Here is a 23,214-nt window from a genome sequence, read left to right as displayed (position 1 = left end):
AAAAAAAAAAAAAAAGAGCCTGGTAAAAATTTATAAATCAGGCACTCTGTCCTGGGTAATTGGTTTGTAATTAGGCTGCAAGTGGAAAATAATTTCCAATAATTGTACTGAGTTTATTTTGTTCTGCATGATTTGGATTGAAAATTAGCCTCTGCTAAGAAAGTGAACTGATTTGTTAATATGGTTTCTTTAATGTGTATTTCTTGGAATCAGGTTGGTCTAACTATTTTTGCAAAGAAGTAAAAACAAAAGAAGTGGTATGTGAATGAAATGATATATATATATATTTTTTTGTTATGAAGTGGTAGATACAGAATCCAATCTGAACTGACCTTCAGCAATGTGCTCTGCCTTTTCTTCTCTCCCTCAGGGGATGGACTATTTGGGTTCTCGGCAATACGTTCACCGTGACTTAGCAGCAAGAAATGTCCTTGTTGAGAGTGAACACCAAGTGAAAATTGGGGACTTTGGTCTAACCAAAGCCATTGAAACTGATAAGGAGTACTACACAGTCAAGGACGATCGGGACAGCCCTGTGTTTTGGTAACTGAATCAAACAGATTTCATCAGTGCTTTATAGGGTTTCCACTGTTCTGATAGGTCCTTTCTAGCTATGTTAATGTCTCTTATTAGTCCAGATTAGAAAAAGACTTAGATCATTTGGAATTGACTGATTTTTGCCTTCAAGAAACATCTTATAAGCTGTTTTACTGAAAACAACTCGCAGAAATGCCTGAGCTTCATAGGACAACATCTTCCAAGGAAGAAATCTCACAACGCCCAGCATCTCCATCTTGGCTGGAGAAGGCATTCCTCTGACACAGTTCTTAAAACTGTTAGCAGCTGGAGTAATCACATCCATGCAGAGGAAGTCTGGAGGGCAGGTAGGAGGAGGGGTCAGGAAGATGACAGGAAGGAGGTGACGAGTGGGCATTGGCAGATTCAGGTAGAGCCTGGACATAACAGAGCAAAAATCCATAAGCAGCTTGGCCACCTTCTCATGAATCACCAGAGTATCCTGGTTGGTGGGCCACCCCCTGACTTTGACCCCTCTCAGCCTGGAACACTATCCAAGGGGGAAGCTGCTAAAGTCTCCACTCTGCGCTGTCCTGTAGAACTGACTGGCACCACGAGGTACATCCTGTATGGACACGACATGGGTCTCTTCCACCCACGGAGGCCAAACCTCCATTTATTCATTAAAGAAATATGTATCAAGGCCCTTCTTTGTGCCAGATACTAGAGATAACAAGGGTGAACAAGCCAACCAAGTTTAGAATTTAATGGGTGAGGCAGCCAATTTCGTGGTACCATAACCAGAAAAGGGTTCAGGCTTGGTTTTCTGGAAGTTCTTTTAAAATAAGGCCTTAAAAGATTGCTGGGGGTTTGTAAAGATGGTTAGAAGACAGCATGTATGGTGGCAAGAGTGAGACAGAGCAGTGGTTATCCTAGGAACTGGAATCAGCTCCGTGTGGCTGGATCATGAAGGGAGGTCTCAGCGGTTGCCAAGGCAATGCTCTGGACGCTGAGTTATGGAGCTGGGACTCCATCCCAAGAGCTTTGGGTTGCTGTTGGGGGGATTAAGGACAGGGACTTCTGTTTAAAAAGATCACTGTGGAAAGGAGGGGAGCAAGACTGGAGCCAGGGAGTCTGATTTGGCCAGAGCCAGTGATGGTGTGAACTAGGACAGCGATGGTGGGCTTTAGAAGTGGGGAGGTTTGAGAAGTATTTCTCAGACTGGATATGGGGATGCCTCAGTTTCTGGCTCAGGCAACTGGGTATCATTCACCAAAACAGCTGACATTGGAAGAGGACTGGGCAGTAATTCACTGTTGACTCAATCTGAGCATGCAGGCAAATGAAGCCCGGGCCTGTCGTCATCACCTCCTCCCCCCATCCCCTCCCCATGGAGAGCCTATGCTCTGCGAAATGAGGAGCACAGACTAGTCTGACTGATGTCTGGGAGCAAATGTGTAATGAGAGCCTATAGGGGTATTGTCCACATTATCAGATGTGCACCACAGCAGTATATGTGTGCCGGATGCATAATACACACTTAAATGTCTTAGAATATTAAATTCTAAGAAAAACCAGAGCACTGATTTTTCTGAGTGACTCTAATGCTTTTTGGAATATCCTTCCCAGGAAATGAAGTTTCAAGTTCTGCTTTCTTTCAGGTATGCTCCAGAATGTTTAATTCAGTGTAAGTTTTATATCGCCTCTGATGTCTGGTCTTTTGGAGTAACTCTGCATGAGCTGCTTACTTACTGTGATTCAGATTCCAGTCCCATGGCGGTAAGTCTTGCTTGTCCTTCGTATGAATCTAGCACCCACTTAAAATGTGTCCATCCTTCTGCTTTGTAAGTTTCATTCTTAAATGGGATCCAATCAGTGTGTTATAATGGAAAGGAAAATTGTCTTGGACTTTTCATTTTTAAAGCCTTTTTATTGTTTTAATTTCCAGTTCTAGAAATTTTACTGTAATCTATCTGGTGTTTACATAAATATGTACAAAGTAAAATATTTTGTTTGGTTTTATTTTACATAGTTGTTCCTGAAAATGATAGGCCCAACTCATGGCCAGATGACAGTAACAAGACTTGTGAATACATTAAAAGAAGGAAAACGTTTGCCTTGTCCACCTAACTGTCCAGAAGAGGTATTTATGGGCCATTTCACAGTAATAAAACTCAGTTTTTACTGTTTTCACTGCTTGAATTACCCAGCATGGGATTGGAGTGGGGGAGCAGGAATGAGTAGAAAACTCTTTTAAAATAGTTTTCAGAAGCTGAATTTCAGATAAGATACCTGAGAAAATCATCTTTGGGGCAGATGACAGCCACAAGTTTTATTCAAAGCAAGGGATTCCCTTCAGAAGTAGGCTCACCACAGTGAGCACCCTAAAGGAGCATATGTTGGTGTAGCCTTCCTGTGACAAATACATATAATGGCATTTTTGTGTGTAAGTTTATCCCACTTACCACAGCATTGTGACATCCAGTTTTCTGTATTTCTAACTGAACTGAGCCTTTAAGACTAATTCTGTAGACTATTTAAGGTGTACTGAATAGTATGTTTAAGCCAAAGAATGAAGCAGCCGGTAAGGAAATTTGGAGTCTAAACTGAGGTATAACTTCACCCTTAAACTGGTTTATAGTGATTAATGACCTGGATTTTTTTGCAAGGTCAGTTAAGTCATGAGCTTCTCAAATGTTATTTATGAGCTATAGATGTGTCACATTTTCTGTATTTTAAGTTATTCAAATATTCTTGTTTTCTAGTATTACTTATTAAGGGAAGTCATTCACGTTTTCAAAATTATGTTCTTCTTGGTGTTTCTATAATTTTTTTAAAAAGCTCCTAAACATTTTGACTTGTTATTTTTTCTTTTGACAGGTTTATCAACTTATGAGAAAATGCTGGGAATTCCAACCATCCATTCGGACAACCTTTCAGAACCTTATTGAGGGATTTGAAGCGCTTCTAAAATAAGAAGCATGAATAACATTTAAATTCTACTGTGTATCGAGTCCTCCTACCCCCAACCAATACCCAAGCCATTTTTAAAAAAAAGTGTTCTAACTGGAAAAAGTTTGTATTCTGTCTAAAAAGATACTGGGGTACGTATCCTCGTATAAAGCACACTGTGTGGTGCTTAATATGTGTAAGTAAGTACTTCCTCTTTAAATTTGCCACCAGTAACATAGTGACAAATAATGACAACCAAAATATTAGAAAGCACTTAAGCACTCCTCCTTTTGGAAAGAATATACCACTGTTTCGTCTGGTTAGTTTACTATCACAATTGAGTACCAGAATGGGATTTTTCAAAACAAGAGGAGCTGACCAAAGTAAAGTCTCAAGATGATTGCTTTTTCTTAGCTGCCAGTTGATGTGAAATGTTTTTCTGGCACATAAATCAAAGATAAAGATTGATGGACTTGGCCAATACTCTAATATGCCCTCAAATTTCAATATCTAAACAGTGATAGATGAAACATTCTTGAAATATTAGATACCAGTTAGTATACTGTTGTTGCTATACAAAAAGATGAGTGTATCCCTGTCAACAGTAGGACATAAACTTTGAGTTGTTTCTGCAGTGGCTTAGCTCCTGTCCCCTTGGGTGACCAGCGGAACCCATTTTTGAGAAAACTGGTCATACCCAGGGGGGCAGCTGTGGAATAGATACTTTGCTGCATGATGTTGATTCTTGAGAACTAAACCTGTGCCAGTGCTTCCCTAAACAGTATACCTTTAATCAGAATTGATTCCAAGAACCTGGATGCTGTTATACCTGCTTTTCAGAAATGTCAATGTGTATCCTTTTATAACTCTACCACTTTGGGGCAAGCTGTGCCAGCATTGGTTTTGGATTCTGAATGCATATATACCATGTACATTGCACTGTTTTTAGTGTTTCAGTACTTACCGTCCATCTGCAAGAGTCGATCACTATTTTGACCATCACCCTATGGCGCAAAACTTGAAAGACCCAGCTAGAGGCACTATGGAGTTCAGGACCCACTAGGCAGTTTTCAGTTCGCTTGGAGGTAGCTGGGTAATCAAAAATGTCAAATCTCTGATTCAGTGTGAACCATAAGATCTTTTTGACCAGGAGTCTGAAAAACTTTTTGTTCATGCTGTCTAGCATTTGTTTGATACCATTACTTTTCACCTTTGAGCCTGAAAAAGAGTTGTGTATTGATTCAATGGCAACAGCCATTCAAATTTGTCTAGTAACCCTACATCACCAAGATCTCTGTCAAACCTGTGGCCACCCTACATGCACTTTGTTTACTCTTTATACAAATAAATATACTAGAGACTTCACATGCATGTGCCTTTTAATATTAAGAATTCATTTTCAAAGCATTTCAAACAAATTTGTTTACATAGAAAAATAACAGTATAGGCTGGGGGTGGGGAGAGCACTGGTAATGATCCTTATTACTAACAAACACCACTTGATTTGTACTTATCTGTTGTGTCCCAGCAATAATGGGGCACAGGCCAGTATGGGTGGCAGACCCACACTTGCTAACACAAAATACCTTTTGGTTCTTTCAACCTCTTCCTGCTTACATTTTTAAAATTCACCATCTTCCCTTTCTTCTATTTGTACTGTCATAGAGGTGTGACAAAGCACTGAAGAAGCTCAATGCAACAGGAAAATGGGAAGAAGTGCAGAGCATGGAGAACCCATTATTCATCTGCTGAGTCACAATTGAGTGATGCCTATCCTGATCAGTTATTTATAGGTAGTATACTTATTAGAAATTATCTAATAGTTTAACTTTCTAGCTGTCATTTGCCAATAGAAGTTAACATAGGCAATACATTAGACCAAGTAAAATTCTTTACAAATCATACAACATGTGTACCAATTTTAAACTTCATAATTAAAACAGGAGAGAAACCTTCTATCATTGTCAGTAAGTCCCCTAAATATGATATTTAATGATCTTATTTCAAAAAGACTAGGATCACTGAGACCCCCTAAACTCCACATCATCAATTAATGTCTCATAACAAAGGACAAACTTAGAAATTTCTAGATAGCAAAAGGGTTTCTCATGCATTTAATACCAAGGTCTTCAGGAAACGGTGATTCAAAAGTTATATGCAATAAACACAATTCTTTCAAAAGTAAATTGGGTTAAATAGCTGATAATTTTTCAGCCTAATAACACACTGAAAAAGAATAATAGACAAAGCGGAGTGAGGTATAGCTTATTATCTCAAAATGGTTATAAATACTGTTACTCCATAACACTCCTTCAGAAAGGGCAGGATTGACTGCTTTACTATATTGTGGAAATAGGGCATCTGATGACCAAAATGTGCCCTGTTCTAGTAAATGAATCATCACTATGCTATGAAATTAAGACACAGAAACCTATTGTTCCTTGCCACTTACAAATCTGTTGTAAAAGTTAAAGGTCTTTTTGTAGGTGTGAAGTAAAAGGATTAGGGAATTAATGGTATCAGATCAGGAGTCTGTGAACTTTATAAAGGGCCAGATAGTAAATATTTTAGGCTTTGCAGCCACTCAGTTCTGCCACTGTAGCACAGAAGTTAGCCATACATGATATGTAAGTGAATGAGCATGGTTGTGTTCTGATAAAATTTTATGTATGGACACTGAAATTTGAATTTCAAGTCATACATTTTTTTTCCTCCAAACATTTAAAAATGTAAAAAATATCATCCTTAGCTTGCAGGCAGTACAAAAACAGCTGGAGGACTGTTTTTTGACTGCAGGGAGTAGTTTGCCAGTCCCTGAAATTAGATCAGTAAAGCTACTTCAAAAGATAAAAACAACCTTGTGTTTTTCACAAGAGGTATAAATGGTTAATAACATTTTAAGAGTAAAGCATCTGTAGTAGTGTATACCTTGGATGTCACTGTCACTGTGTTTGAGTTTTATACCGTATGACTGGTGTGGGGGTAATAATTAAGTTTATATGTAGAGCATCTTTATAACATTACCAATCACTGCATTGTGTACTTGCATTCTTCTAATTCTAGGAAAAATTCTAAAAATCTGAAATGAGATTACTTCTAGGGAAAGTATCGATAAACTGGAATGCACACTGGCTTATAAGAAATTTATTCTGGGGCTTCCCTGGTGGCACACAGTGGTTGAGAGTCTGCCTGCTGATGCAGGGGACACGGGTTTGTGCCCCGGTCCGGGAAGATCCCACATGCCGTGGAGCGGCTGGGCCCGTGAGCCATGGCCGCCAAGCCTGCACGTCCGGAGCCTGTGCTCTGCAACAGGAGAGGCCACAACAGTGAGAGGCCCGCGTACCGCAAAAAAAAAAAAAAAAAAAAAAAAGATATTTATTCTAAGGCCCAGGAAACAAGAATGTTTCCCATTTATTGCTTCAAACTTTTATATATGGTGTCAAAATTATTCCCAGTCCTAAACAAGGAATATTGGAACATGTTAATTTCTCCAATGGACTGTAAGTTAATATCACATTGATTAAGATGCATCTAATTCTAGCGGAATATGTCCTCAATTGATGTCTCTTCTTATTGCTACTTATTTTTTTAATTTGGCAATTCTGCCTGCTGCACAACACAGTTCCTTCTGGGAAATTACAAACCCGTATTTAAAGGATATGGCTAGTTTGAATGTAGTTAAGGCAGCAATGAACAGCAGAGATACTGCAAAGAACCTTGAGTTTGTAAGGAGAGAACTTAACTCAGTACACTCGCTTCTTTTTTAAGTAGGTTTCCATGTAATATGCTCCTGTGCCCTGAGAATGCTGGTCAACAAATTCCACTGAACCACCTTCTGGGGCAGAGACGAGATATGATGAGCCTCGCTTTTCATTTCTTAAAGATGATACCTATTAGAAAAAGAAACCATAACTAATGCTAAAATCTAAATTAAAATTGGTTTGTTAAAGATATTTATAAGAAAAGCAATTCTACTGTGGTTTGGTGTAAAAACAGAATAGCAGGATAAATAACAAAGTTATCAAAAAAAACTGCACAAAAAATTTCTATATCAAAATCACTTGTGGAACTTTTGAAAAATACAAACCAGCTTAAGGCCGTCTCTCCCCTACTCCCCACATTTTCAGGAAAGAAAAAGTGACACTATAGTTGCTTCTGCTGTTTGTACATAGTTAAACCCCAGTGAATCAGAATACCAGTACTGGATACCAGTATTCCTCTGAGGAAGGAGCATGGCTAAGGAGTTGAACTGCATATCAACTTAGATGTTAAGTTCATCTAGTAATAAAAGATGTGGCAAGAGAAGAATAAACCAGTAGGTATGAAAACTAGCAAATGATGTCAACAAAATAGCTAGTGAAACGTTCTAGAGAGTAATATGAACTCAAACTTTAGTCCACAAGTGTTCATGATAAGAAGGGCCAAAATGTTCCTCACACGTAGTCACAGCACATTAAATCAGATTATGTAGCACAACCCTATGACCACCTAATTCCTCTGTTTTAGCTTTTATAAATACTGTGTGACAAACTTACTGAAGAATTATGTAACTTACTATACACGAGTGTAGAAATGACTCATAAGGAAAGCTTCTAGCAATGCAGAAGAGCCCTCTCACATTACAATTAAAATTACAATAGTATTTGAACCAACAATGGCCACAATTTTTAAAACCAGCTTCAACTTCAGAGGGGACAGATGATGAGTCTGTCTGCCCTTGTAGATAAAGCAGTTCTCAGTCATCCATGTTAAGAAGAGGGATAAGGTAGAGATGACCAAGAAGGCTCCAGAGCTCCCCTCCTTCCATGGATGTGCCATATGTACAGCTATACCTGGAACAGTTCCCTCTAAAAGAGATCCAGAAACTAGCTGGGCAGCTGCTACATACTAAACAAATGAGAAAATAAATACCCACACCAAAATGGGTAGGAAAGGCCAATATGCAGTCTCACCATACACCCCAACCCTGGCACAGCACCGTGCATCAGGAGAGAATTCCCAATTCTTAGCTTCTCCCTGAGGAGTGAAGGGTTTGGATTCCACATCTAGTGCTCCAATTTTTAAGACTCCCACTGGAGGTATGGGTTCCCAAAACACCTAGCTCTGAAAGCCAGCAGGGCTTGTGTTCGTGAGATCCACAAGGCTATAGATAATAAAAAAGCATTCTTAATGGGCACACAGCACGCACTGTGACTGTCCCCTCAGGGCCAGGTGCAGAGGGAGCAGGCAGAATTACCCATCTCCCAGTCCTCCCCCGAAAGTTGTTCATCTGCACATTTTAAAAGCTGCTGCCTAAGGCCGGGCTCCTAATCTAGCAGGTGCTAGGAGCAGCAGCAATCTTCCCCAGAGACTGGGGAAGCTGAAGGACACCTCTCCCACCTTCTCCTTCCAGCTCACTCCAGTCACTAGTATCTCCCTGCAAGGAGCTTGTACACGTCTCTACCATGTCTGACACCCATGGAATAGTCCCTGGGTCATCTGGCTCTGACAGCCAGTTGGGGCCTGCATTCATGAATTCCACTGGGCTGTAGCAAACAAAAATAAATATAATTCTTAATGGGTGCAGGAGCTCCCTTCCCACCATGCCCTGGTGATTGTACACCTGTGCTCAGCACGAAGGGAACAGGGGGGAAAAAATGCCCATTTACTTTTCTCCCTGGACAGGGCTTAACTCTCAATACATACTTTCTCAGCTGCAGCCTCAGGGTCCAGGTTCTAATCCGTCTGCATCTAGGTGCTAATTGCAGTCCCTGCCTTTGGAAACACAGACAGGTCTTAGCATACCCTCTAAAAAAGCCACTAAAAGCAAAGAAGGAGGCTCAGACAGTCACAAAAGGTTGAGAGACAACTGAGAGCTCAGGCTGGGCACAAGAGACCATCCAAGACTGGAAGAGATGGCTGTTTTATATAATGCATAGACACCAATAAAGGAAGAAATGAAGATATAATGTTCCAAACAAAAGGCCACGATAGATATCCAAAGCAGATCTTGACAAAACAAAGTGACTTACCTGAGAGAGTTCAAAATAATGGTTGTAAAGATGCTCACCCAGGTCGAGAGCAATGAATGAACAAAGAATTTGAATAGAGAAAATACTTCTACCAAATAGAAATCACAGAATTGTTGAATGTAACTGAACTGAAAAGTTCAACAGAGGGATTCAACATCAGACTAGATCAATCACGGGAAAGGATCAGCAAACTTGAAGACAGGTTAGCGGAATTCATCCCATCTGAGTTGCAAAAAGGAAAAATAATTATAAAAGTTACAATAGCTTAAGGGACTTATGGGACACCATCAAATGGACCAATAAGAGGTCCCAGAAGGAAAAAGAGATAAAGGGGCAGAAAACTTTTTCAAACTATTAATGGCTGAAAACTTCCCTAATCTGGGGAAACACACACCCAGATCCAGAAAGCCTAGAGAGTAACAAACAAGATGGATCCAAAGAGACCCACAATGAGACACATAAATTATATTCAAAGTGCTAAAAGAAAAAAAACTGCCAACCAAGAGTACCTGGATAAGTTGTCCTTCAGAATTGAAAACGAGTTTTCCAGACAAAAGCTGAAGGAGTTCATCACCACTAGACCAGCCTTACATGAAATGTTGAAGGGAGTTCTTCAAACTGACATGGAAGGAGGCTTAGTTTTCTTTAGTAACAGGAAAACATATGAAAGTATGAAACCACTGGTAAAGATAAATATATACTTAAATTCAGAAAACTCTGACCAAAAAAAAAACTATACAAACATTTGTCAATGGATACACAATGTAAAAAGGTACAAACTGTGCCATCAAATAAATGGGGGTGGCAGAGCTGCATTCATTTGAAGTTATCAGCTTAAAATAGACTATTATATATATATATATATATATGATGTTTTATGTAAGCCTTATGGTAACCACAAAACAAAAGCCTAAAGTAGGGATGTAAAAGAGAAAAGAATCAAAGCATACAATTATAGAGAATTAGCAAATCACAGAGACAGCAAGGGAGGAAGAAGGGAACAGAGAAATCACAAAACAACCAGAAAACAATTAACAAAATGGCAATAGTAAATCCACAACTACATTACTTTAACCCACACACCTATAGTCAACTAATCTACAACAAAGGAGGCAGGAATCTACAATGGAGAAAAGACAGTCTGTTCAACAAGTGTTGCTGGGAAAACCGGACAGCCACGTGTAAACCAATGAGATTAGAACATTCTCTCATACTATATACAAAAATAAACTCAAAAATGGATTAAAGACCTAAACATAAGAATGGAAATCATAAAATTCCTAAAAGAGAACATACGCAGAACACTGACATAAATCATAGCAGTATTTTCTTGAATCAGTCCCTAAGGCCAAAAAACAAACCAAAAAAAAAATAAATGGGACCTAATTAAACTTAAAAGCTTTTGCACAGCAAAAGAAACCATTAAAATGAAAAGACAACCTACAGAATGGGAGGGAAAATTTGTGAATGATGTGACCAACGGGATTAATATCCAAAATACACAAACAGCTCATACAACTCAATAGCAAAAAAAAATCAAAAAAATAGGCAGAAGACCCGAAAAAACATTTTTCTGAAGAAGACATACGGATAAAAGAGCACATGAAAAGATGCTCAACATTGCTAATTATTAGAGAAATGCAACATCAAAACAATAAGGTAGGGCTTCCCTGGTGGCGCAGTGGTTAAGAATCTGCCTGCCAGTGTAGGGGACACAGGTTCAATCCCTGGCTCGAGAAGATCCCACATGCCACAGAGCAACTAAGCCCGTGCACCACAACTACTGAGCCTGTGCTCTAGAGCCCGCAAGCCACAACTACTGAGCCCGCACACCTACAGCCTGTGCTCCGTAACAAGAAAAGCCACAACAATGAGAAGCGTGCACGACGCAACGAAGAGTAGCCCCCACTCGCTGCAACTAGAGAAAGCCCGCGCACAGCAACGAAGACCTAACACAGCCAAAAAAGAAAAAAAACCCCAAAAAACGAGATACCATCTCACACTTGTTAGAATGGTTACCATCAAAAAGTCTACAAATAACATGTCAGAAAGGATGTAGAGAAAAGGGAACCCTCGAACACTGTTGGTGAGAATGTAAGTTGGTGCAGCCACCATGGAAAACAGTATGGAGGTTCCTCAAAAAACTAAAAAAGAACTACCATACGATCCAGCAATTCTACTCCCTGGGTATATATTGGAGAAAAATGAAAATGCCTATTCAAGAAGTTACATACAGCCCAATGTTCATAGCAGCAACAATGAATCATTTGGCCAGAAAAATCAAAAGAGCCAAGACATGGGAGCAACTCAAGTGCCCATCAACAGATGATTAGATTAAAAAGATGTGACTATATATATATATATATATATGTATGTATGTAAGTATGTATGTACATACAATGGAATATTACTCAGCCATAAAAAAGAATAAAATCCTGCCACTTGCCGCAATGTGGATGGTCCTAGGGAATTATGGTTAGTGAAATAAGTCAGAAAGACAAATACTACCGATATACAAATGGAATCTAAAAAATAATACAGATGAATGTATATGCAAAACAGAAACAGACTAACAGATACAGAAAAACTGGTTACCAAAGGAGAGAGGGAAGGGAGGAGGGATAAGTTAGGGGTATGGGATTAACAGATACAAACTACTATGTATAAAATAGATAAGCTGGGCTTCCCTGGTGGCACAGTGGTTAAGAATCCTCCTGCCAGTGCAGGGGACATGGGTTCGAGCCCTGGTCTGGGAAGATTCCACATGATGCAGAGCAACTAAGCCCGTGTGCCACAACTACTGAGCCTGTGCTCCAGAGCCTGCAAGCTACAACTCCTGAAGCCCAGCGCCTAGAGCCCATGCTCCGCAACGAGAAGCCACCACAATGAGAAGCCTGTGCACCACAACAAAAAGCCCCTGCTGACCGCAACTAGAAAAAGCCCGCGCACAGCAACAAAGACCCAACACAGCCAAAAATTAATAAAATGTAAAAAAAAAAAAAAAAGATAAGCAACAAGGATATACTGTAAAGCATAGGGAATTATAACCGTTATCTTATAATAACCTATAATGGAGTACAGTCTGCAAAAATACTGACTCACAATGCTATACACCTGAAACTAACAATATTGTAAATCAACTACAATAAAAAAATTTTTAAATGTAAATGGATTAAATTCTCTAATCAAAAGACAGAGTGGCTGAATGAATAAAAATCAAAACCAGGGCTTCCGTGGTGGCGCAGTGGTTGAGAATCCTCCTGCCGATGCAGGGGACGCAGGTTCGTGCCCTGGTCTGGGAAGATCCCACATGCCACGTAGCGGCTGGGCCCGTAAGCCATGGCCGCTGAGCCTGCGCGTCCGGAGCCTGTGCTCCACAACGGGAGAGGCCACAACAATGAGAGGCCCGCGTACCGCAAAAACAACACAAAACAAAACAAAACAAAATCAAAACCAAACTATACATTGACTTAGAGTCTCACCTAGCTTAAAGGACACACACAGACTGAAGGTGAAGGGATGCAAAAAGATATCCTTTGCAAATGAAAACGAAAAGAAAGCAAAGGTAGCTGTACTTATGTCAGACAAAATAAACTTCAAGTTAAAAAATGTAGCAAGAGACAAGGTCATTATCAAAGATAGGTCAATTCGGTCAGAATGGCCATCATCAAAAAATCTACAAACAATAAATGCTGGAGAGGGTGTGGAGAAAAGGGAATCCTCTTGCACTGTTGGTGGGAATGTAAATTAATAGAGCCACTATGGAGAACAATATGGAGGTTCCTTAAAAAACTAAAAATAGGACTACCATATGACCCTGCAGTCCCACTACTGGGCATATACCCTGAGAAAACCATAATTCAAAAAGAGTCATATACCAAAATGTTCATTGCAGCTCTATTTACAATAGCCAGGACATGGAAGCAACCTAAAGTGTCCATCAACAGATGAATGGATAAAGAAGATGTGCAACATATATACAATAGAATACTACTCAGCCATAAAAAGAAATGAAAGTGAGTATTTGTAGTGAAGTGTGAGTTATCTGTAGTGAAGTGGACGGACCTAGAGTCTGTCATACAGAGTGAAGTAAGTCAGAAAGAGAAAAACACCATATGCCAACACATATATATAGAAAAAAAAAAATGGTCATGAAGAACCTAGGGGCAAGACAGGAATAAAGACACAGACCTACTAGAGAATGGACTTGAGGATGCAGGGAGGGGGAAAGGTAAGCTGGGACAAAGATAGAGTGGCATGGACATACATACACTACCAAACGTATAAAATAGCTAGTGGGAAGCAGCCACATAGCACAGGAAGATCAGCTTGGTGCTTTGTGACCACCTAGAGGGGTGGGATAGGGAGGGTGGGAGGGAGGGAGATGCAAGAGGGAAGAGATATGGGGACATATGTATTACTGATTCACTTTGTTATAAAGCAGAAACTAACACACCATTGTAAAGCAATTATACTCCAATAAAGATGTATCTTTCTTAAAAAAAAAATGATGTTAAAAAGAGGTCAATTAATCAAAAGGATGTAACAATTGTAAATATAAGCCCAAAACAGGAGCACCTAAGTATAGATAAAGCAAATATTGTGAAGAGAGAAAAAGATAGCAATACAGTATCAAGGGACTTGAATACTCCACTTTCAACAATTAATCATTTGGCCAGAAAAATCAGCAAGGAAACATTGGACTTAAACTACATGTTAGACGCGATGAACCTAAAGGACATAACACAACATTCCATCCAACAGCAACTGAATATACATTCTTCTCAGATGCACATGGAATTTTCTTTAGGATAGATCATATGTTAGACCACAAGTCTTAATAAATTAAAAAAAATTGAAACCCTATCTAGCATCTTTTCCAACCATGATTGTATCAAAGTAGAAATCAATTGCAAGACAAAAACTGGAAAGTTCACAAATATGTGGAGATTAAACAACATGTTCCTAAATAACCAATGGATCAAAGAAGATATAAAAAAAATACTTTGAGCTAAAAGAAAATGGAAACAAAACATAGCAAAACTTATGAAATGCAGCAAAAGCAGTTCTAAAAGGGAAGTTTATAGTGATAACTACATGAAGAAAAAAAATCTTGAACAGCTATCTTTACACCTGGAAGAATTAGAAAGCAACAAACTAAGCTCAAAGCTAGCAAAAGGAAGGAAGTAACAAAGATAAGAGTGGAAATAAATGAAATAGAGACTAAAAGGACAACAGAAAAGATTAATGAAACTAAGAGCTGGTTTTTTAAAAAGATAAACTAGACAAAATTTTAACTGGACTTACCAAGAAAAAGAACTGACATAAAGGTATAAATGAAAAAGGAGATATTACAACTAATACCACAGAAATACGAAAGACCATAAAGACCACTATGAATACTTATATGCCAACAAGTTGGATAACTTAGAAGAAATGGACTAATTCCTAGAAACAACCTACCAAGACTGAATCATGAGGAAACAGAAAATCTGAACAAATTACTAGTAAGGATATTGAACCAGTAATCAAAAACCTACCAACAAAAAAAGTTCAGAGACAGATGCCTTCACTGGTGAATTCCATAAAACATTTAAAGACAAGTTAATACCAATCCATCTTGATATCTTCCAAAACACAGAAAAGGAAAGAACACTTCCAAATTCATTTTACAAAGCCAGCTTTACCTTGATACCAAAGGCAGACAAAGACATTACAAGAAAAAAAATTACAGGCCCATATTCCTGATGAACATAGATGTGAAAATCCCCACAAGATATTAGCAAACTGAATTCAACAATAGTTTGAAAGGATCATACACCATGAAAAAATTGGATTTATTCCAGTAGTACATGGATGGTTCAACACCCACAAATCAATAAACGTGATATACACCACATTAACAAAATAAAGGATAAAAATCATATCATCATCTCAATAGATACAGAGAGAGTATTTGACAAAATTCAACATCCATTCATGATAAAAACTCAACAAACTGGGTATTGAGGGACTGTACCTCAACATAATAAAGGCCATATATGTCAAACCCACAGATGACAACATACTCAATGATGAAATGCTGAAAGCTTTTCCTCTAAGATCAAGAACAAGACAAGGATATCTACTGTCATCACTTTTATTTAACATAGTACTGGAAATCCTAGCCAGAGCAGTGAGGCAAGAAAAAGAAATAAGAGGCATCCAAATTAGAAAGGGAGAAGTAAAACTGTCACTGTTAGCAGATGACATATTATATTTAGAAAACCCTAAAGAATCCACCAAAAAACTGTTAGAAATAATAAGCAATTTCAGTAAAGTTGCAGGATACAAAATCAATATACAGGGCTTCCCTGGTGGCGCAGTGGTTGAGAGTCTACCTGACGATGCAGGGGACACGGGTTCATGCCCCGGTCCAGGAAGATCCCACATGCCGCGGAGCAGCTGGGCCAGTGAGCCATGGCCGCTGAGCCTGCGCATCTGGAGCCTGTGCTCCGCAACGGGAGAGGCCGCAACAGTGAGAGGCCCACGTACCGCAAAAAAAAAAAAAAAAAAAAAAAAAAAAATTGCTTCTCTATACACTAACAATGAGCTATCCAAAAAAGAAATTAGGAGTACTTAGGAATAAATTTTACCAAGGTTTACACACTGAAAACTGTAGGAAAGATGACACAAATAAATGAAAAGATATTCTGTGTTCATGGATTGGAGGAATTAATATTATTGAAATGTCCATACTACCCAAAGCCATCTACAGATTCAATGCAATCCCTATGAGAATTCCAATGGCATTTTTTGTAGAAATAAATAATCCTAAAAATTGGAACCTGAAAAAACCCTAAGTAGCAAAAGCAATCTTGAGAAAGAAGAACAAAGCTAGAGGCATCATTCTTCCTGATTTCAAACTATATTGCAAAGCTATAGGTAATAAAAACAGTATGATACAGTCATAAAAACAGACACACGGATCGTTGGAACAGAATAGAGACCCCAGAAATAAAACTCGTGCTATATGGTCAATTAATTTATGACAAAGGGGCCAAGAACATACAATGGGGAAAGGATACCTCTTCAAGAAAAAGTGTTTGGAAAATTGGATAGCCACATGAAGAAGAATGAAACAGGACCACTTTTACAAAATACTCAAAAAGTCAACTCAAAATGGATTAAAGACTTGAAATGTAAGACTTGAAACCATAAAACTCCTATAAGAAAACATAGCAGGTAATAACCTACTTGACATTTGTCTTTGCAATGATTTTTTGGATTTAACAGCAAAAGCAAAGGTGACAAAAGCAAAAATAAACAAGTGTGATTACATCAAACTATAAAGATTCTGCACAGCAAAAAAAAACATCAACAAAATGAAAATTCAACCTATGGAATAGGAGAATATATTTGCAAACCACATATCTGTTAAGGGGTTAATAGCCAAAATATTCTTGGTACACAACAGCCAAAAAGGCCCCAATTTAAAAGTGGGCAAGAGACCTAAACAGACATTATTCCAAAAACAAATACAGCTGGCCAACAGATATATAAAAAGTACTCAGTCTCACTAATCACCAGGGAGATGCAAATCAAAACCACCCCACACCTGTTAGGAAGTCTTATAAAAAAGACAAGAGATAACAAATGCTGGCAGATATGTGGAGAAAAGGGAACCCTGTGCACTGTTTGTTGGAATGTAAACTTGTACAGCCACTATGGAAAACAGTATGGAGATTAAAAATTGAACTACTGTATGATCCAGCAGTCCCACTTCGGAGCATATTCTGCTTGCCTTTGGAAACAGAATCATTAACTTGAAGAGATATTTGTACTCTTACATTCACAGCAGCATTATTCACAAGAGCCAAGGTATGGAGAAAACCTAAGTGTCGACAGATGAATGGATGAAGAAAATAAAGAAAATGTGGTGTGTGTATAGTAATTTGCATTTCCCTGTGTATATATACATACATACATGCATGCATGCATGCATGCAATGGAATATCATTTAGCCTTAAAGAAAGAAATCTTGTTATTTGTGACAATATGGATGAAACTGGAGGGCATTATGCTAAATGAAATTTTTTTAAAAAGAGAAAGTCAACCTCATGGAAACAGTAGAAAAGTGATTGCCAGTGGCTAGAGGGTGGGGGAAATAGTACAAAGTTAGGAGAATAGTACAGACTTTCAGTTATAAGATGAATAAGGTCTGAAAATCTGATTTATAACATGGTGACTGTAGTTAACACTATGTTGTACAATTAAAACTTGCTGAGACAGTAAAACTTACATGTTTTCATGAATAGAGTTAATGGATGCATTAGTCAGTGAGGAGACCCCTTTCACAATGTACATGTATATCAGTATATTGCTGTATACTTTCAATAACTTACAGTTTTATTTGTCAGTTATACCTCAATAAAGCTGGAGAAAATAATGAAATTTTTTAAAAAAAACAAAAGGATGACAGAAGACTGAAAATCACAAATCCATCTATCTTGGTACTTTATTTCGACGTGGTCTACTATTGTGACAATCCAGTAAGATCCTTCTTCACATAACATTTAAAGGAATGCTTCACAAAGTGAAACAGATTAGCAAAGAATTTGGTTTTAACTCCTGTGTCAAAATTTTTCCTGGTAATAAAGTATCTAAATATATCTGATGTTTGCTCTGAAATAATGAGAAAGGGCATGGGTCGGAGTGAGGATGAAAGGACTCTGGCTGTGAGGTAATAAATTGTTAAAACTGGGTTGATGGGTGCAAGAGACTCCACCCAGTTCCAGTTCAAATGGTGATGCAGGTGGATCCTGAACTCATCTCCACCCACAGACACACCGAATCTACAGCTACATATGGAACAATTCCCTCTGAAAGAAACCAAAAAACTAGATAAGTGACTCCTACACAGTGAGCAAATGAGAAAAAAAACACATCAAAATGGGTAGGAGAGGCTGAGATACTATCTCACCATAAACCCCACCCTCAGAGCAGCAACCCACGATTGGGAGGGAATTCACAACCCTGAGCATCTTCCTGAGAAGTGAAAGGTTTGAACCCCAATCTGGCACTTCAACATCTTTAAATTTATTTTTTATTGGAGTATAGTTGATTTACAATACTGTGTTAGTTTCTGGTATACAGCAAAGTGATTCAGTTATTACATATATATGTGTGAATATATATTCTTTTTCATATTCTTTTCCATTATGGTTTATTACAGGATATTGAATATAATCCCCTAGGTCCTATACACTAGGACCTTGTTGCTTATCCATTCTCTATATAATAGCTTGCATTTGCTACTCCCAAACTCCCAATCCATCCCTCCCCCACCCCTCTTCCCCCTTGGCAACTACAAGTCTATTCTCTATGTCTCTGAGTCTCTGTTTCATAGACTGATTCATTTGTGTCATATATATATTTTTTAATTTTATTTATTTATTTATGGCTGTGTTGGGTCTTCATTGCTGTGTGCAGGCTTTCTCTAGTTGCGGCGAGCAGGGGCTACTCTTCGTTGCGGTGCACGGGCTTCTAACACTGCGGTGGCTTCTCTTGTTGTGGAGCATGGGCTCTAGGCACGCGGGCTTCAGTAGTTGTGGCATGTAGGCTCAGTAGTTGTGGCTCACGGGCTCTAGAACACAGGCTCAGTAGTTGTGGCACACAGGCTTAGTTGCTCCGCAGCATGTGGGACCTTCCCAGACCAGGGCTCGAACCCATGTCCCCCTGCATTGGCAGGCAGATTCTTAACCTCTGAACCACCAGGGAAGTCGTGTGTCATATTTTAGATTCCACATATCATACGGTATATGTCTTTCTCTAACTTACTTCACTTAGTATGATAATCTCTAGGTCCATTCGTTCTTTTATAGCTGAGTAGTAATCCACTATACATATGTACCACATCTTCTTTATCTGTTCATCTGTGGATGGACATTTAGGTTGCTTCCATGTCTTGGCTATTGTAAATAGTGCTGCTATGAACATTGGTTGGCACTTCAACTTATAAGACCTGTGTCTGAGAGACAAGCCCCCAAAATATCTAGCTTAGAAATCCAATGGGGCTTGTATCCACAAGATCCACAAGGCTATAGCAATCTGAGAAACAGTTCTTAAAGGGCTCCACAGACTCACCCACCCCAGGGCCTCGTGCAGAGGCAGTCAACTGAAGAGCGTCCAGTGTTTCTGTGAAAGAGACCTATTTCCTTATCTTAAACTTTAACCTGAGGGGCAGACATCTAAGTTAACACACATCTTGGGGCCTCCTGAAATAGTCTCCAAAGTGGAGGCTGTCAGGTGCCCCCTTCATATTCTCCTCTGCCTCCCTGAGGTCACCAGTGTCTCTGAGAAAGGGCACATATCTGGTACCCTGGGTTTTGTGACTGCTGCCCAGCGGATACCCCTTGATTGCCTGGCTCTAGTGGCCAGCAGGGCTTGTGTTCATAGGTTCAATGGGATGGCAGCAATCAAAGAAACAGTTCTTAACTGGCTATCACCACAGGGCTCACTGCAGAGGGAGCAGATGGATGCCCATCTCCTAGTCTTCCCCTGAAACAGGCATATCTGCATATTTTAAAAACTGCTGCCTGAAGGTCTGGCTTCCAATCAGCCTGAATTTAGGTGCTGACTAAGATCCCCCCTTGGGGACACTGACAGGTCTTGGTGCACACTCAACTTCTGGGAGCCACTAAGAATGAAGTAGGCTGCTTGGACAATCATAGGTTCAAAAGACAACCAAGAGCTAGGGCAGGATTGAAAAAGTTCATCACCTGCAAGAGGTTGCTCCTTCAAGACTGAGAGAGGTGTATATTTTATCTAATGCATAGAAACCAACACAGAGAATCAAGGAAAATAAAGAAACAGAGGAATATGTTCCAAATGAAAGAACAAGATAAAACCTCAGAAAAAGACCTTAATGAAATTGAGGTAAGTGATTTACTCTATAAAGAGTTCAAAATAACGATTGTAAAGATGCTCGCTAAACTCAGAAGAACAATGGATGAACCAAGTGAGAATTTCAACAGAGATAGAACATATAAAAAAGTACCAAACAGAAACCACAGACCTGAAGAATACAGGAATTAAACTGAAAAATACAATAGAGGGGCTCAACATCTGACTACGTGAAGCAGAGGAAAGGATCAGTGAACTCAAACAGGGCGGTGGAACTCAGCCAATCAGAGCAGCAAAAAGAAAAAATATTTTAAAAAGTGAAGATAGCTTAAAGGGACTTATAGGACACCAACAAGGGTCCCAAAAGGAGAAGAGAGAGAAAGAGGCAGAAGAAAAGTTATTTGAAAAAATGATGGTTGAAAATTTCCCTAACCTGGGGAAGGAAACAGACACCCAGATCCAGGAATCCCAGAGAGTTCCAAATAAGACAAAAGCAAAGAGACTCACACCAAGACACATGAAAATTAAAAAGTCAAAGGTTAAAGACAAGAAGAGAATCTTAAAAGCAGCAAGAAAAAAAAAAAATCTTGTTACATACAAGGAAGCCCCCATAAGACTATCAACAGATTTTTCAGCAGAAACTTTTCAGATCAGAACAGTGGCATGATATATTCAAAGTGCTGAAAGAAAAAAAAAAAAAAACCTGCCAACCAAGAATACTCTATCTGGCAAAGTTGTCTTTCAGAATTTAAGGAGTGATGCAGAGTTTTCTAGACAAGCAAAAACTAAAGGAATTCATCACCATGAAACCAGCCTTACAAAAAATGTTAAAGGGACTTCTTTAAGCTGAAATGAAATGGTACCATTTAGTAACAGGAAAACATATGAAAGTATAAATCTCATTGGTAACAGTAAATATATGGTAAACTCAGAGTAATGTTGTAAAGACAGTGAAGTAGTCATTTACAAAGCTAGCGTGAAGGTTAAAAAACAGAAGTTGTAAAAGTAACTACAATGATTTGTAATGGACACATAAGAGAAAGAGATGTAAACTGTGACATCAAAAACAAAACATGAGTGATGTCAGCATCGTGCTGGAGTGAGACATTCCCTTTGTCTCTCCCCTTCAGTCTATAACCTGTAAAACATACACAACTCAAAAACGTTGCCTCTGCCCAGTACACCAGGATGCTGGAGACCTCCACACATCTATGCATCTAACGGTGGGTGGACTGGAACACAAAGAGGAGGTGAAACTAGGGGAACCTGCCATCCTGGCTTCCCCCAGCCACAGCAGCTGAGCCTGCAGGCCCAGGGAACCCAGTAGCAGCAGGGGAGGCAGCATATGAGACTCCAGCCTCCCAGTCACAGTGGTGTTCACAGCCCCAGGTAACCTGGCGGCAGTGGCAATGGGGGGCTGTGTCCTGTCCCTTCAGCCACAGAGGCACCCACAACTCCAGAAGCCAGCCCCCCACCCCTTCCCACAGCGGTGGCACCTGGAAACCCAATAACCCCTGACATGGTAGAGGTGCCTGTGACCCCAGTTCTCCACTCACCTCCCTTGAAGTAGCAGAGCCTCCAACTCAGGTCTGGGACATGGCAGAAATGTTCACCATCCCAGTGCCTCAGGAGGTGACATTAGCAGCAGCAAGGCACCAAGACCCTAGAGGCACAAGCAGTGACAAGGAGGGCACTGGGAGAGCGACACCTCTGACAGACAAAGTGCTGACTCTCACATATAACCAGAAGCAGCTCAGGTAAGAAAACGAAAAACTTGTGCTATAGTGCCACCTACCGGAAAACAAAGGAGAGCCCTCTAATTTCTAAACTGTTGAATCATTAAAATCAAGCAAAAAAAAAAAAAGTTTTACCGAAAGAAGAAAGGTGTTCATTACTTCAAATGCTCCAGCAGAGGAACAACTCATCAGGCACCGTGAAAACCCACAGTAACACTGTATTCAAAGAAGAAAATGACAATTCTCTATAAACCAAGCAAAGTCATGGAATACTGTGATCTAACTGATAAAGAATTCAAAACAGCTCTCACGAAGAAATTCAAGAAACTTCAATGAGCTCAAGAACAAATTCAGGAACAGAAGGAATACTTTACTAAAGAGACAAAAACCTAAGAAAGAACCAAACAAATTCTGGAGCTGAAGAACTCAATAAACGAGATGAAAAATGCATTAGAAAGCATTGGAAATAGAGCAGACCTTATGGAAGAGAGAATCAGCAAAAGCTTAAAGATACAAATCTAGAAATGATACAGGTAGAAGAAACAAGAGAATTAAGATCTAGAGAAAAATGAGGACATCTCTGAGGAGCATCCAACTCTTTCAGGAAGGGCCACCTTAGGATAATGGGTATCCAAGAAGAAGGGAGGGAGAAGGCTGCAGAGAGTTTATTTAAAGAAATAATAGATGAGCACTTCCCAAACCTGGGGAAGGAACTGGATATACAAGTCACGTAGCTAAGAGAACACCTGATTACCTCAACGCAAAAAAGACCTTCCCTAAGTCACATTATATTAAAACTGTCAAAAGTCAATGAAAAGTAATTTTAAACGCAGCCAAGGAAAACGATGGTCATGCACAAAGGAACCCCCATTAGAATACCAGCAAATTTCTTGGCAGAAACTCTACAGGCCAAGAGGAGAGTGGACATTCTCAAAATACTAAAAGATAAAAACTGTCAGCTGAGAATACTCTATCCAGCAAAGTTATCATTCAGATATGGAGAAGTAAAGGCTTTCCCAGATAAACAAAAGCTGAGGGAGTTCATCAACAATGGACCTGCCTTACAAGAAATGCTGAAAGGAGCTCTTCTGCCAGAAACAAAAAGGCAAAAGTAC

The 23,214-nt window shown here is 39.3% G+C and overlaps 2 protein-coding genes across 12 annotated transcripts in view; one reads left to right on the top strand and one right to left on the bottom strand.

The window, feature by feature from the left end:
* Nucleotides 1-4,833, top strand: part of JAK1 (Janus kinase 1) — a 238,437-nt gene extending 233,604 nt beyond the window's left edge. For all 7 annotated transcript variants that reach the window (XM_032636630.1, XM_032636616.1, XM_032636619.1 and 4 more), the window contains 4 exons: nucleotides 371-543; nucleotides 2,178-2,295; nucleotides 2,549-2,659; nucleotides 3,397-4,833. In XM_032636630.1, the coding sequence (XP_032492521.1) occupies nucleotides 371-543; nucleotides 2,178-2,295; nucleotides 2,549-2,659; nucleotides 3,397-3,492 (498 nt within the window). In that variant the 3' untranslated portion in view covers nucleotides 3,493-4,833. The remainder of the gene's footprint in view (nucleotides 1-370; nucleotides 544-2,177; nucleotides 2,296-2,548; nucleotides 2,660-3,396) is intronic.
* Nucleotides 4,834-6,781: 1,948 nt separating this feature from the next.
* RAVER2 (ribonucleoprotein, PTB binding 2) overlaps nucleotides 6,782-23,214 on the bottom strand; it is a 103,798-nt gene continuing 87,365 nt past the window's right edge. For all 5 annotated transcript variants that reach the window (XM_032636639.1, XM_032636656.1, XM_032636646.1 and 2 more), the window contains one exon: nucleotides 6,782-7,358. In XM_032636639.1, coding sequence (XP_032492530.1) covers nucleotides 7,212-7,358 — 147 coding nt within the window. In that variant the 3' untranslated portion in view covers nucleotides 6,782-7,211. The remainder of the gene's footprint in view (nucleotides 7,359-23,214) is intronic.

This window comes from Phocoena sinus, chromosome 1, assembly GCF_008692025.1.
Source record: "Phocoena sinus isolate mPhoSin1 chromosome 1, mPhoSin1.pri, whole genome shotgun sequence".
Taxonomy (NCBI): domain Eukaryota; kingdom Metazoa; phylum Chordata; class Mammalia; order Artiodactyla; family Phocoenidae; genus Phocoena; species Phocoena sinus.
This window is presented reverse-complemented; position numbering and strand designations above follow the sequence as displayed.